This window comes from Centroberyx gerrardi, chromosome 21, assembly GCF_048128805.1.
Source record: "Centroberyx gerrardi isolate f3 chromosome 21, fCenGer3.hap1.cur.20231027, whole genome shotgun sequence".
NCBI lineage: Eukaryota > Metazoa > Chordata > Actinopteri > Beryciformes > Berycidae > Centroberyx > Centroberyx gerrardi.
Genome location: NC_136017.1, coordinates 5,453,210 through 5,469,011, shown reverse-complemented (window position 1 = coordinate 5,469,011; position 15,802 = coordinate 5,453,210). Strand labels below are relative to the sequence as shown.

Below are 15,802 nucleotides of genomic sequence, written 5' to 3'. Positions count from 1 at the left end.
GACGTCACATCAGTTTTTGTTTCCAACACGTTTCGGTTGCAGTATCTGCCTTCAGTTTTGACTGAATTGACAAATACTGAATTTTCCCCTAGGGATCAATAAAGTGCAATCTAACCTAAAGCCGTCTATTTGACTTCTTTCCATTGCTGTGTCGTGTTATCCTTCATCCTAATGCTGCTCAGTCAAGATGTCATGGCGCCAAAATTATGACAGCTGTCTCAGGTAAGTGACGTTTGATTTACTTATTGTCATGGCAACGCTGACAAGTTCTGATTTGAGCGTTCAAATACCAGCCACATAGGTTGCATGCCTTGGGATTCAATTTTGTAGCACAAATCCCATGTGGTCCAAATCGGAATTAAATAAATGTGACTCCATGCAGCTTTTTGCTGTTGGCATTGATTAGAAAACATCAGATCTGAGTCACATGTGAGGGAAAAAATCAGAATTGGGAATTTTTCAGCTGCAGTGTGACCAGAGCCTAAGAGACAAGTCTAACCCAAGAGAGAGAAAACACTGCAATACCACAACAGATTCAGACACAGATGTGGTGAACGAGGAACTTGTGCAGACACATTGCAACAGGATTGACACACAAGGTGCAGAACAACCACAGCAGACAGATACATATTCAAAAAGTATAACAGAGAGTACAGTTTCATTACAGAATGAGATATCACCACTTGAAAAAAGTGAAGCCTATACTCCTAAATGACTGAGAGCATAAAATTGAAACAAATTATGCCACTTCTAAAGGATAGTGGGTAACTTAAGTCCTTGGTTGACAAAATAATAACACATTTACATACAGGATCCTCTCTGTATTATAAGGATATTGAGTGATCAGGTTCTGGTAAGATTTATTTTTTTCCATTTGGAATCCATACAGTATAAAGGTTTGGAAATGAACTGGACTATGGAATATAATCCTTTAATCTGGAATACAAAATATAATGAATTCATGAGAATGAAGAGGATAAAGCCCATTTTCTGTTTACCATATACAGCTTGGACCAGTTATCCAGCCAGGGAAAGGTAGAGCTTTAGCTTCGGACACAAAATCAACAAGAAAAGGACGACATCTAGTGGCTGTAATTTAGACTGCAATTTCACATGATCTGCCTTAAAAAAAAATCAGTGAATTAATACAGTGAAATGATTTATCCTTTGTGGCTTTTACTCCTAAAATAAAAACATTAAAATTACGAAATGTAGAACGAAATGAGAATTAAGAAAAAACAGAGTGCTGTACCTTTACATGATGTATGAGCACGCAACCACAATGAAAAATAACTATAATATTTCTATAATATTCCTACAGGGACTTATAGTGTGTCTGTTGTACTAGAATTTTAACAGTGAGTTTATAGTGACGTTATTTTACTTAATGGTCTTTTTTGTCTCCTATGGTAATCTTCTATGGTATTATGACGAATTTTCTGTGGTATAATATTTTCAACCTGTAGTAGGCCTGGCTGTATGATATTCTAACGTTTTGCTGTTATTTCTATATTATTCTTCTAAAATTGATTATAGGATAATTCTAGGTTATTATTAGAGGTTTTTGCTGGATGACTGATCTCTTATCAGTGTATAGTTCAGGCTACTAGCCAAACAGTAGTAGCCTAAGCTTTTCCAGCTGCATCAAGCGAGCCAGAACAGACAGAGAAATACCAGAAGTTAGGCAATACTGCCTTCAAAATAAAAGCATAAAATGTGTCACTTTTAGAAAAAAAAAGAACAAAAATCATATCGAAATGCACAGTGGAATCATATTACATATGGATTGAAAATCTAGCTGTAAAACAGATTAGAAGAGTGCCATGTTGACAGGTAAATTTATAGTTAAATAAATAATACTTGATGATGTAAACAAAACAAAAAAAAAACAGATCCTCCCTTAAATGTCTTTATTGTCACTTTGGTAGTTTCTATTACTCAAAAAATGTTCATCAACACATGTTCATCAATAAGGGTTTATTTTGAAAGTTGTGACCTCTAAATTAGGAAGTCTTTTTTTTTATTATTATTATGGCTGCAGGTGTGCAAGATTACTACTCAGATACACTGATTTCTGTCAAGTGGATTTGTCTCCCTCTTCTTTAAGCTAACTGATAATGTAGAATAGTGGTTCTCAACATGGGGTCCGGGTACCACCAGGGGTCCTTGAAGGGGTTCCAGGGGGTCCCCAGCAAATTGACGAATTGTTAAACTTCAGCATTATTTCATTTACAAGAAGTTAACACAATTAGAGAATGTAGAAGAATGACTGTTTTGATCATAGTTTCTCTGTTATCTCTCTACCTACAATACAGACAGTCATGGGATTCTGGACAAAATCATATCTAACAATAACAATATTCTCAGATTTGGGTCAGAGAGGCAAAATCTCATCAACTGGGGGTCTGTGGCTCTAATGTGGACTAAATTAGTGGTCCTTGATATGAAAAAGGTTGAGAGTCACTGGTGTAGCCTGTGTCATCCAAAAATGGCATTTCTCCATTTAAATGTAATTGGGAACTTTATCAAAAACAATTATTACCACAGGGGAAAAAAAACATTATTGGTATTATACAATTGTAGCCTATTGCTTAATCTGTTGTTTTTGTGCAAAATAGTGTTTTTGTAGCCACTATTTGAGTGATGTGGATTTGGATTAATGTCGCTTTTATTCTGAAAAGACCAACCGGAAGTCTTACTCGTGTTCTGGCTGGTGGAGCCGGCTAGCTTGACACTGGCCGCTTTTTTAAAATTAGAAAAGCCATAACATGACGTTACAAACATAAATCTTACCACAGCACATTGTTGTGAGTTACAACACAGCAGTTCAGAGGAACTGAATGAGGAAATAAAAACGAATAGGGAAAAGAAACGGACCCTGGTGGTTTTTGGCTCCTCCTTCTCACTCCGCAGTATAAAAATCCAGTATCTGAAAAACCGCTGGGACTTTACTCACAGAGATCTCATTATAGGTTACTGTGAGAGTTGCTATCAAATCTAAAAACTTTTACTTCTTCTCCCAAAGGACATTCAGTAAAGCAAAATGGTGAGTCTTCGTTATTATTATCGGTCGATATCGGGTATTACCGATTAGTTAGTTTGTAACAAGTCGAAATGGAAAACTACAGAACAGGACATGTGTCGCATTTTACTTCCTCTTTACTTCCCTCGCGAAATTCACTGTAATTTTAGGCTGCTATAATGTTCCTATAGTGGATTTAAAGTGTGTTTGTGATACTCAGCAGTAACTTTACAGTACTTTAACGTATTTTGTGGTACCTTTATCCCCTATAGTATCACTATACTTTTTCTATAATATTCCTATAGGGACTTAAGAGTTTGTGGTAGGCTACTCAGTAGTGAGTTTAATGACGTTTTTGTACTTTATGGTATTTTTTAACATCCTATGATATCACTATAATATTCCTATAAGGCTTATAGTGTTTCAGTGGTACTTTATAGTGTACTTTATGGTATTTTTTGGCAACACCACGACATGACTATAATTTTCCTATAATATTTTAGTAACCACTTAAATATTAATATAATGTCGTCTATGAAGTTGTGGTTTTGCTGTGATATTTGTATAGTAGCTTTCAGGATTACAGGATTACCAGAGTTGTTTTTCAGGAGGGGTTTTCCTCTCTCCATACTTTAGCTTCACACCAGCTAATTTTGCATTGCTACACCGTGTAAAACTCCCCAATGGGCGCATTTGTGTGTTTGAAATAGTTTTTAAAAAGTCAGTCAGTGGAAACATGGTACCTGGCATGTGGCTCCAGCTCCAGTAAAGGTTAACTGTTTCCATGTGGGGACTATAGAGGAGTGTTTGCTGGTTGGGAATGCTGATGTGGCCTCCTGGGCCTTGCTTGTGTATTTTGCTTTTCTGTTTCAACTATTCACCACTGTGCAAACAGGCCTGAGCTGCTGGAGCCCTGTCCGCACTGAAATATCCATATGCAAATGTGTGACACCATTAGACCTAAGCTAATTTGGGTAGTTGTGTTCAGAGGGAATACATGAGTTTTCAAGATGTGCCATGTATATTTTTCACAACTCTCATTCTTACATAATCAAATTCTTATGCAACCTGGAAAGAGAAAAAAAAAATTCACCAGAGTATGTAACTGACAAGCAGGTTTCTGAAGTCAATCCGGATGTAAAATCTGAGGCGAGGCTTGCTGATCCATGCAGGATCAACATTTCTGAGAGAAGCACATGAGAATGTGTGTACGCAGCTGAAGTTCAAGTCTATGCCAGCTAATGAGGGGAAAGAGTCTTATTTGTAATCCAAAATTCATTCTCTAGCAGGGAATCCAACCCTTTTCCCTGTTAATCTCTTGACCTTGTCCCTTTGTAACGCTGGTACAAATGGAGCGTGTGTTTTAACAGAAGAGAGAAGGGCGAGAGAACATTTTGCTGAGGTGCAAATTGCAAAAAAGTCTGTTCGTTCCAAATGACATAGAGCCCTGTTGGCGCTTTCCTGCTGCCCCATTTGGGATACAACAGGAAACGAGCTGAGGGGTGGTGTGTGTGTGTGTGTGTTGGGAGGGTGGGTGGGTGTGTGTGTGTGTGTATGGGGGGTTGTTTGTGTGTGTGTGTGTGTGTGGGTTTCCCCTGCCGTTGAATAGTGGTGTGGGTCACCCTGCCCGAAAGTCACAGTGAAACGGCATTTTGAAAGCATCTTGCTTCCTTAATGTGATGTTGCAACAGGATGTTGGGGCGGGGCTCAGCGGGGAGAGACCATTCAAACCAGCCAATGGGAGATCAGTTAGGGGGAGAAACACAGTTTGATTTGATCAGAGGGGCGGGACTGGTCAGAAATGATGTCACCTATGGTACACAATGAAGTCACTGCTAAAGCTTTTCTGTTTTCCAGTTAGTAAAAACAAAGAGATTTTCAATATAAAAATACAAGAACATTTTTTTTCTGTTTTTTGACATGGTCATTTGATATCTGTCATGGTAAATTGTGTGTGGTATGATAATTTGAATGAGCTAAAAAGGTCATTTTTCATTTCAGTGTGATTTTAAAGACCTGTTATCCCTGCTAATTAGTCTGCGCTTCAATGGTTTTAGTGTCCAATTAATGGTCTAATGTTATTCTCCCAGCATCCATTTTGAATTTACACCACACTTGGGATGGGAGCCCTATCTGGAAGATTTGCATTTATATAAAACTAGTTACCTGTGGACTTCAGATAGACCTAACAGTTACCAAAGTAGCCACCAATCTTGGGAACAACAACTGCTTGATTTAGCAAGGAAGTCACCTAGCTTACTAGCTAGTTAGCTACAAGCTAGCTACCGGGCTAGCTAGCTGTTGTGGGCCAAATATATTACCTTAAAATATGAACTTCCCTCTGGATTATTTTGATCCATTTGTTTCAAATGCGTTTTCCAGTGAGGAATCTGTGAAATGGAAAATATCTGCCTGTTTATAGATGCCTGTATGATGTTCATCTTGGTACACAACAGACAGAACTGGGCTGCACTTACTCTTCCCACCACAAGTGTGCTGTAAGCTCAAAATGGCCGCCGTGTGAATAAGGTCCACGCTGTTTTGGGGGCTTTTCCACTCTGCCAATATTAAAATCATGGGGGAAACACTGTTTGTATTTTCTTGTGTTGTATGAGTCGCCTCTATATTGTTGTCGGGTTGGGACATACCAAAAACTAGCCACTGAAACTGAAGGGAGAGGAGTTTGGTCAATGTTAGTTCCTCAAATGTCTCCATATAGTCTCAGCTGCACAGAGGCAAACAAACATAACATTGGACAAACATATTATTAGATCCTGAAAAAGCTGACAAGGTACAGGAAGCAGATTATTACTCAACTTTACCCTTCGTCTGGAGGTGTAAATGTTACAGCTCTGGTAAACATTAACTAAATTGGCCTGTTGCATCACCAGCAAGCAAACAAGTCACCACTCTCACAACGAGCAAACATACAGTATATCACAGATGGCATATTGCTGCTATCTTAAAAAAAAAAAAAAAAAAAATAGTAACTGCAGTGCTGCTGAATAAATGAAGTGTCATTTTAAAAAGCTATAAATCATTTTCTGTAAAAACAAAAGTTACCTGATGTTCACTGTTCAATATTTAATGTATCAAGGTACCCAATATTATGCTATTTTGTTAAAAAAGGTTTTAAAATCACTAATTACTTCAGTGATAAACCATTGTGAGGTCATGCAAGTAATCATTTTGTAGCAGGTTTCACATTTTTCAGTGGGTGGATATTTCATTTCGGATTAAAACTTTAAATGTAAGGGAAGTGCTGATTTATCCTGGTCAGACGGTTTTATTTTTACAGCGCTCCCAGGAGTCATGCTGCATTTTTAACATTATTTCCATGATATGAGCTATAGTCTGGGAGTCAAAACAGGTTAGTGGGGTAGAATAGCTGCTGGAGCAGGTCCATGTGGGTTTGGGGAGGTGGGGGTCAAATCATCGACGCTTCACTTGAAATAGCTGTCTGCTGACCTGGCTGCCATGGCCATACTTGGCACTCTCATGTGGCTGCCTGTGGCCCCTCCCCCCTGCTACCAAATAACAGTCTATCAGAAAAGAGAAAACAGAGGAGAAGTCACAGGATCAAAATTCATAAACAAGCCAAACGCCCACACTGCAATAAACATATTAGTTAATCTACACTCAGCAAGCACTTTATTAGGAACACCATACTAACACTGGGTAGCTATCAGCTTTCAGCTCAGTGTCAACCGGCTACCAGTGTCATCCGCCTCAAGGTTCGATGTGTTGTGCGTTCTGAGATGCTTTTCTGCTCTCCACAGTAGTAAAGAGGTTATCTGAGTTACTGAAGCCTTTCTGTCAGCTCCAACCAGTCTGACCGTTCTCCTCTGACCTCTCTCATCAACGAGGCGTTTCCGTCCGCAGAACCGCCGCTCACTGGATGTTTTTTGTTTTCACACCAGTCTGTGTAACCTCTAGAGACTGTTGTGTGTGTGAAAATCCCAGGAGATCAGCAGTTTCAGAAATACTCAAACCAGCTCGTGTGGCACCAACAGCCACGCCACAGTCAAAGTCACTCAGATCACACTTTTTCCCCATTCTGATGTTTGATGTGAACATGAACTGAAGCTGCTGACCTGTATCTGCATGATCTTCTGCATTGCACTGCTGCCGCATGATTGGCTGAACGGATATTTGCATGAATAAGCAGGTGTACAGGTGTTCCTAATAAAGTGCTCGGTGACTGTAGTATTGAAGCTTAAAATGTTCGTATTCTAAAAGCAAGTGGAAAAAACTCTGTACTTGTTTACAGTTTTTTCACATTACTCTGAGTTTTTTTTTTATTAAATAAGTGCCAATATCTTGAATTAAGGCAGGTCATACTAAACCTAACCCTAACCGCTCATATCAAGATTACATCACTCAGTTAAAGATAATTCTTGAGATAAGTTAATTTGCATTGGTATAACAAAGACTTCCCACTCTGCTGGCTTATGAAAATTTTTCGTTATCAGATGAAATTACTTATTAGGATGGATAGTTTTTGCTGTGCCCTGTTTGGGTGTGGTTGTTTGTGTGACTTAATTTGGAGGCCAAAGATGAGAAACATGGAGGAGCTTCGCTGTGAAGATGCTTTAGGTTCACCTGTAGATTCAAAGTGTGATTAAAGCGCTATTTGAATTTCACAGCAACACTGATATGTTAAGAAGTCGAATAATAAAGCGAGGTCAGAGACCAGGGTCAGCTGCAGACGGCAGGAATTCAGTCTTGCTCAAAGATACTTCAGCAGGGCGGATGCTTGCCAACATGGGGCTTGAACCCACATTCTCCATTCGAAGAACAGACTCCATTATACCTTAAATTATGCATGATATATGCAAATTTACAGAATTAAACTTCACCAAAACCTTTGTCTTCACCCCTATCCTGCAGCAGGTATGATGAGTGCGACCAAAAAGGGCATTGTTATATTTTGTCAGCAACAGTTGACGTGTCTGTATTCTCACATTACCTTTGTTGACAATCCAACCACTTCAATAATCTAAATACTCACTGACAAAGCTTCTGGGCATCAGCACAAATGAATGTGAAAGGTTTGATTCCAAAATCCTACACAGCCATTTTGAAAAACACTTGCAGCCTGGAATTCATTAGTCAGTATTTCATGAATAATGTTGATTTCGTCCTCCAAAGTGTGCCTGTTCTGTTAGAACAGGTCTTAGTTGGCCAATAACCTCAAAATTATTTTGCAATGAGGTGTACTTTGCTGCCAGCAGTCATCTCCTAAGAGAAGGTGGCAGTGGATTTCTCTTCATTCGGCCTCCACTCCCTCTCTCACACTCCTAATATTTACATTCGCTCTCGTTCCTCATGCTTTCATCTGTCGAGAGCCGGTTTGTGGAACAGGACGGGCGAGCTCGCAGCCAAAGCTCCTTCTGGCCAGACGTCACTTAGAAATGATGAGCAATAAATGAGCGCGAACTTGTTGTCCTCACCACGCACCCACTGCACCACCCCTCCTCCTTTTACTAGGAGCTAGAAATACTTCAGCAGGGCGTGGAAGCACTTTGGCCCTTACAGACACTCTGACAAGACTGTGTTATCACTGCTTGCCTGTTTAGACTGGTGACTGCAGCATATGATAGCATAGTTTCATTGCCATGTGATAGATCCCGACCTCCAGGATATCAAACAGTTTTGTACCCGGCTCTGCTTCTGAAACTAACTGCTGATGAAATGCAAACGGATGATCACAACACTGGCCTAAATGGTCAGAAAGATGGCAAACTATTGGTGCCAAGGCCCGATTTTGAATACACAGAAATCAGGTCGTAGTGCAAATGCTGTGCAACCATATAAGTGGCTGAGAACTCACTGTAACATGTTAACTCCGCCCACTTTTGCAGACGCTCAAGTCTCATTTTCCACAGGTCAGGAGAACATGTAGAAAACCAGAAAAACCTCAATAGAGAGAAATTAAGTGTGGCATCAAAATGATTTGACTGAATTATGTTATCAAATTACATGCGTTTTCTTCTTTTTTTGCATTGCATGATGAATTCAATGAGTTCATTTTGACAGATACAGTTTTTCAGCTGGAAATTTGAAAACATAAAACTGAAAGTAGGAGCCATACTTGTTTCTTGAGATCATAATCTGAAGTCCATCATTTAATGTCCCTAAATTATAGTGGATCCAGTATGTAAAGGCCATTTTTCCAAACAAAGACTGTTATTTACCATCCTATAAAAGAAATCTACAAATTCTTTTAACTTTGCGCTATCAGTCATTACTCTTATGTGTACGGTGTAAATCTCATTTTCTTTGTTCCTCCGCAGCGCGAGTGTATCTCAGTCCACGTTGGCCAGGCCGGCGTCCAGATGGGCAACACCTGCTGGGAGCTGTACTGTCTGGAGCACGGCATCCAGCCCGACGGCCAGATGCCCAGCGACAAGCCTTCCGGAGGCTACGATGACTCCTTCACCACCTTCTTCAGCGAGACTGGATCCGGGAAGTACGTTCCCCGAGCCATCTTCGTCGACCTGGAGCCCACTGTTATCGGTGAGTTGGAGAGGAATTTATTTCAGGTCTTGTTGCTCTGGGAAGATTTTGCAGAGCATGAATGCAACCGTTAGGCACCAACACACATACACAGGATAGTTTGTCATTTCTCTCACGCTGTCTCTCTCTCTCTCTCTCTCTCTCTCAGATGAGGTCCGGTCAGGAACCTACCGCCAGCTCTTCCACCCTGAGCAGCTGATCTCAGGGAAGGAAGACGCAGCCAACAACTACGCCCGAGGTCACTACACCATCGGCAAGGAGGTCATCGACTCTGTACTTGATAGGATCCGCAAACTGGTAAGAGTAGTTCAAAGTTTGCCTTTTGCATCTTACAGAAAATCTGTTTTGTTTTGTTTAAAATGGAGAGGCAACGGCGAAGCAGTGCTTTGGAAGAGCCTCGAGCTAAGATTCAAACGTTTTTCATTCTGTTTAAGTAATAATCCATGAGTGGCCGTGCCTTACAGAGATTTTACAACAGCTAAGAGACGTCATTAGGCATGCTGTCTGAAGTGCCTAAAACCCTCTCAGCTGTTCTAGAATAGCTGTAAAGCATAGCCTCAAGTGCTCAGAAGCTGAAAAACACCATTGTAATAAAAAGAGAACAAAATGTTCAATAAATCTTTTATTTCTAATCAATGATGATTAAATAATGGCAATAATTAAATGTCATTCTTCCACCAAGCCATCTAGTTCTTGACATTTCTGTCTTCCTCATTCAGTCTGACCAATGCACCGGGCTCCAAGGTTTCCTGGTCTTCCATTCCTTTGGAGGAGGAACCGGCTCTGGCTTCACCTCTCTGCTGATGGAGCGTCTCTCTGTCGACTTTGGCAAGAAGTCCAAGCTGGAGTTCGCCATCTATCCGGCCCCTCAGGTGTCCACAGCGGTGGTGGAGCCATACAACTCCATCCTGACCACCCACACCACCCTGGAGCACTCTGACTGCGCCTTCATGGTGGACAACGAGGCCATATATGACATCTGCCGCAGGAACCTGGACATCGAGCGTCCATCGTATACCAACCTGAATCGCCTCATCAGCCAGATCGTGTCCTCCATCACCGCCTCCCTGCGCTTCGACGGAGCCTTGAACGTGGACCTGACAGAGTTCCAGACCAACCTGGTGCCCTACCCACGTATCCACTTCCCTCTGGCCACCTACGCCCCAGTTATCTCAGCAGAGAAGGCCTATCATGAGCAGCTCTCTGTGGCTGAGATTACCAATTCCTGCTTCGAGCCGGCCAATCAGATGGTGAAATGCGATCCTCGTCACGGCAAGTACATGGCCTGCTGCCTCCTGTACCGTGGAGACGTCGTGCCCAAAGACGTCAACGTGGCGATCGGTAACATCAAGACCAAGAGGAGCATCCAGTTTGTGGACTGGTGTCCCACAGGCTTCAAGGTGGGCATCAACTACCAGCCTCCCACCGTGGTTCCTGGAGGAGACCTGGCCAAGGTGCAGAGGGCGGTGTGCATGCTGAGCAACACCACAGCCATCGCTGAGGCCTGGGCTCGTCTGGACCACAAGTTCGACCTGATGTACGCCAAGAGGGCCTTCGTCCACTGGTACGTTGGGGAGGGAATGGAGGAGGGAGAGTTCTCCGAGGCCAGAGAAGACATGGCCGCCCTGGAGAAGGATTACGAAGAGGTGGGCATCGACTCTTTTGAAGAAGATGAGGAGGGGGAGGAGTATTAAGTACAGAAGAAATGATGAAAAAAGAATGCTTGGTCCTCTGAAGGCTAACACATTATGGATAGAACTGTACCAGTGCAAAAGAAAGGGCAAACCTCTCTCTGATTGTAACTTATTTTTCTCTCCTAAAGAAATGGTTTTCATGTCTGACAATCATTGACATCAGTTTCTTCCAAGGCACTGCCAATAGCTGTAATAAAAGAAGCTGAGTGTTAATGTTTTGTTGTGTAACGACTGGTTTATAACGTCATAAACACTAATGTTACTGCCAAGCAGCAATTTAGCCAAACAAGTTCAATCCCATGGTGTTTGGTTTTATTGAGGTTTCTCTCACTGAAAAATGATTCTTTTTAAATAAAGCTGTTTATAAGTCCTTCCTTTGTGTCTTTGCCAAAGTCTTGCTTACAATGTGAGCTCTTCAAGATCTGATATACAGTATAGCCTGTTCTGCAGGTCTATAACTAGTCTAGTCTATAGGCTGACATTATTAGCTCTAAATTTCTCTCAGATGCCTCTTGTAGGTGGTTGAAAACGGCATCAGGTTAGCTTTTATTGTTGAACTTGTCGAGTAGGATTGTGTCCGGACAGTGGCAAAAATCTGAAAAAAAGACACTTTCCAAAAATGTCCTTAATCCACACATAAGGGTACACACAAAACCAAGTTATGGGATTTGGATACTTTTTTTTTTTCTTTACTCTGGTTCTCTTACCAGACATCTGTTTTTTTCCTAATCTCATTTGTTAAAGCTCATAAATAAACACAGAATTAGAAAAAAAAAACTTATTTCCTGTCACTATCCATGGGTGAGATGTGGCCGGTTCACCACAAGATGGCACTGTGACTTCACTGAGAGAGGAACCTGAAGCACCACAACCAAAGGAAAGAAGAAAGGAAGAAAAGTATAAAGATGTCTGAAGGCCACCAGCTTTAAAGCACTTAAGAAGGCAGCAGGCACACATGCAAACACTCACACACACACACACACACACACTCGTGGCCCCTTTGACCACCAACCTGCTGCTACTATTCAATATGGGGGGAAAAGGAAAATAAAGTCAACTTTTAATTTGAAGGATAAATGACCATGGGATCAATACTGGAAGCTGATGCTTTTTAAAATGTATGAATGATAAAAAAATAGTGATGAAGAGAATATACACAATTAAAATCTTGTTTATAAAGTGTGTGTGTGGCAACTCATGAAATAAATAAAATGAGAAATATAATTATATATTAAATTATATCCCATAAAATATAATAAATCATATAATCATAATACTATTAAATGTAATTATATATTATAAACAAATTCTGACAGGCTTGTTTTTGCTAATCACATCGTTATCCTACTGTTGGCTAATACTGAATTGAATTGAATTTTATTTTCATGTCATACCATCTAAATGGCCCATCCCACATGGGATTACATGACACACAATTACACCAACATATAAAACACAGACTTCCAGGTCACTCAGCAGAATAGTGCAAACTAAGACAGCTACTTATACAACATTTCAGTGTCCATGCTTTATCTAAATAGTCCACAAGAGCAAATGTTTCCTTCTCGCACAATTTTTTCAGCATTTCAGAGTCTTAATAAGTGTTCTGAGACACATTTCGTGACCTTGGTATTATAAGGTTCTATCTGACCTTTTTGTCAAAACTGAGTTAGTCGCATGAACTTATTCTGTGAGTGCCTGTTGGCATATGTGTGGTGTTATTTTTTGAAAATAATGATTTTTGAGTCTGTAATTTCTAAAAGAAAAGGACCCATCTCCATTTAACTCAATGGATGCTGAAAACTTTGAAGCTCAATATCTCAGTCAATTAAAATGTACTATGAAAACACCCAATACATCAGCTAGTAAACCAAATAACAAATTACCATCGGTGTCATTGCCAAGATACGTGCTTGAAACTTCAAAAACTAAGGTATGGTGTTCCCATCCGCTACAATACAAACTGAAGACTTCAGAGTTTGTCTCCAATTAACTCTCACACACCCACCTCTGACCTTTCTGACTTCTCCCTCTTTAGACATTCCTTGTGCAGGCCCACCAGAGACGAACCTGTTACCCATTTTTGGGTCTTGACTCGTGGTTTTACAAGTGCAGGTTTTCCTTCTCCTCCTCGGTGTATGAAGTCTTCAGCCTTGGCTCGATCTGTAATTGGTTTGATGTAATTAAGGCTCCGTCTGTGAAGAGTCTCGGCTGTGTGGACAGGGGATTCACACAGGTCACACGGAACAGAGAACGCTACATAATGTTTTCTTTTTTCTTTTTATCCTTTCATAAGTCTGCTGTGTTGTGCTCGTACAGCCGCAGTATGGCGAGTTGTTCCATTACTGTGAGGCTCAGTATGGGTGATAAAGGAGCGTGATGGTGAGGCTCCAAAACATATCTGGCACTTTCCAAGACTGCTGACAGGGTTTCATGCTGGTTCCTGCAGGCTGCTGTCCTACACAAACAAGACCACACCTATTTGGTATTTGAATGGAAAATTAAAGGTGCTGATATGACACCCTGACCACAGTAGGGCCAGAAGGGAAGCGGTGCAACAGAAAAACGAGTAGCCTATATTCTCCTTTGCCGAGTTATAAGTGGTAATTTGCAAGATCTTTGTTTTCTTTTCATTAGCGAGATCTTTGTTAAGCGCTCATTGCTGTGGTGTTTCTGTACTGCACTTCCCAGATACCACCTGTCAATCAAACAGTGTGGGGGCGGAGCTTGGATTTTCTGTTGATGCAGTTTAAGTTTCTCTTTTCTTTGTCAGTTCAGCCATGGTGGCTATCGCTGCTCATGCTAACTACCCAGTTCTTCTTCTTCTGTTTATTCCAAGCAGTGTTCAGTGTTACACTAGAATACTGAGCAGTACTATACAGTACATTGTGTTAGTGGGGCCAGTACTAAATATGTTTGGATGCGTCACTAGCATGCTTCTAGTGTACCTAAAATGAATGGATCTGTGCACAAAGTGTAGAAGAAGAAGAAGAAGAAGAAGAAGAACAGGCTGCTATTTTGCACCTTGAAGACACAAACTCCTCAAACTCTAATAAACCCTCCCAAGATGAGACTCAAACATGACTTGTTCATTCTTCTTTAATATTAAAACAACCAAAAATACAATAATCTTTTCTTCATTCATTCCACATCCACAGTTTTCCCCCCCAAGAAAATCAAGTCAGTCTCACAGTACAAACCCCAACAGAAACAATAACCATGAGTTCACAAACTATTCTATAAAGTTTGATTCGATGTGGCATAAAATGTCAAAATGCACAGAAACTGGGGAAGATGGAGGCAAGTTGCAGCACAGTTCAGCATGTTGCAGACAGGTTTCTTAGCCGTTTCTATGACAACTGGATACATTTGGATTGGATCTGCATTGCATTCAAACATCATACGACCGCTGCACCGCTGCTCTCCCGATTCAGACACTTTCTGAATCAAATTGCTCGATATTTCATCATAGGTGAAGTATGAGAGTAGCTGGATCCAAGGCTACCAAAAGAGTTGGCATAGCAACCGATAGCTAGCCATGCTTTATGGGAATTACCAGCACAATCGTTTGTTAAGCCAAGTCTTGTGGTAACTAGTGGAGCCAGTTAGCGATCTTTCTTGTTTTCTCCTGTTTTTTTTATTCTTATGTGTATATACTACTTTGGAGAAAAATATTCAGACACTACACACGTGTTGGTAGCTGTTGTGTAAAAGCCGTAACACCCTGGAGGACGATCTTTAATGTGATTAATGGCACTTGACGGTAATTGTCTTCATCACTCTCACACCCCTAATCACAGTAAAGAGCGTCCTCTCTGGTATTATGATGCCTTACACTGTAATGCTTTATGGGCGACACTACAAGTTGTGAGCATCTTTGACGGCTACGTAAAACTGTGTTGTACAACTTGCAGTGCACAGCTAAAACATCACATTTGTGCCGTCTAGTGAGGAGCAATTGCACTTGATGAAATAAATTATCCAGAACAGGACATAAATGCTAATTAATAAAGAAGGAATTGAGTTTTATTCCAAAATGCTATATATCCGTTTAGGAAGGAAAAAAAGTTTAGTGTCATGCTTTTGTCATTCAAGGACTTAAAGGGGCATTAAGTAATCTATGACCTTTGACCTCTATTGGTCTATACACAAGTCTCTGGTAGTACAGCCCCCACCCCTCCCCTCCTCGCATGATGTTGGCCCGTAATTGACAAACAATAAAGTCACATTTTCACAATAGAGACGTGTACGCTAGCTAATTAGAGCAGAGATCCAACACAAACACCTAGTGACGAGGTAACAAATCACCATGCAAAATACTCATATTATAAAAGGCCTGCTGCTCGTTTTGCTCTGTCAGTACTGTCAGTTACTGTTTTGCCTTGAGAACGAGGCTCTTTAGCCTTCGTCGCTGAAGTGTCTTGTTATTTCAAAGGGTGGTGAGTTTTGTTCCAAAACAGAGTTCGGACCAGAAAGTGAGTCATGAATGGCAAAGTAAGAGTTGACTCATTGGTATTAATCAACAACCTAATCAAACCCCTGCAGATATATTATAGTCATTTTGTGC

General features: G+C 40.8%; 2 protein-coding genes across 2 annotated transcripts in view; both read left to right on the top strand.

Moving 5' to 3' along the window:
* The window catches only part of eed (embryonic ectoderm development), a 296,858-nt gene that overhangs the window by 200,162 nt on the left and 80,894 nt on the right, over nt 1–15,802 (top strand). The gene's annotated exons all lie outside the window — the stretch shown is intronic.
* On the top strand, nt 2,896–11,606 carry LOC139914620 (tubulin alpha chain). The gene is made up of 4 exons (XM_071902986.2): nt 2,896–3,046; nt 9,319–9,541; nt 9,690–9,838; nt 10,261–11,606. Exons 1-4 carry the CDS (start codon nt 3,044–3,046, stop codon nt 11,233–11,235), a joined length of 1,350 nt encoding a protein of 449 aa, XP_071759087.1. The 5' UTR covers nt 2,896–3,043; the 3' UTR covers nt 11,236–11,606.

Excerpts from the sequence above, each read along its gene's own strand:
- LOC139914620 (XM_071902986.2), top strand. Across the intron at positions 9,542-9,689 it reads CCTGGAGCCCACTGTTATCG|ATGAGGTCCGGTCAGGAACC; the intron begins GTGAGTTGGAGA and ends TCTCTCTCTCAG. Across the intron at positions 9,839-10,260 it reads TTGATAGGATCCGCAAACTG|TCTGACCAATGCACCGGGCT; the intron begins GTAAGAGTAGTT and ends TTCCTCATTCAG.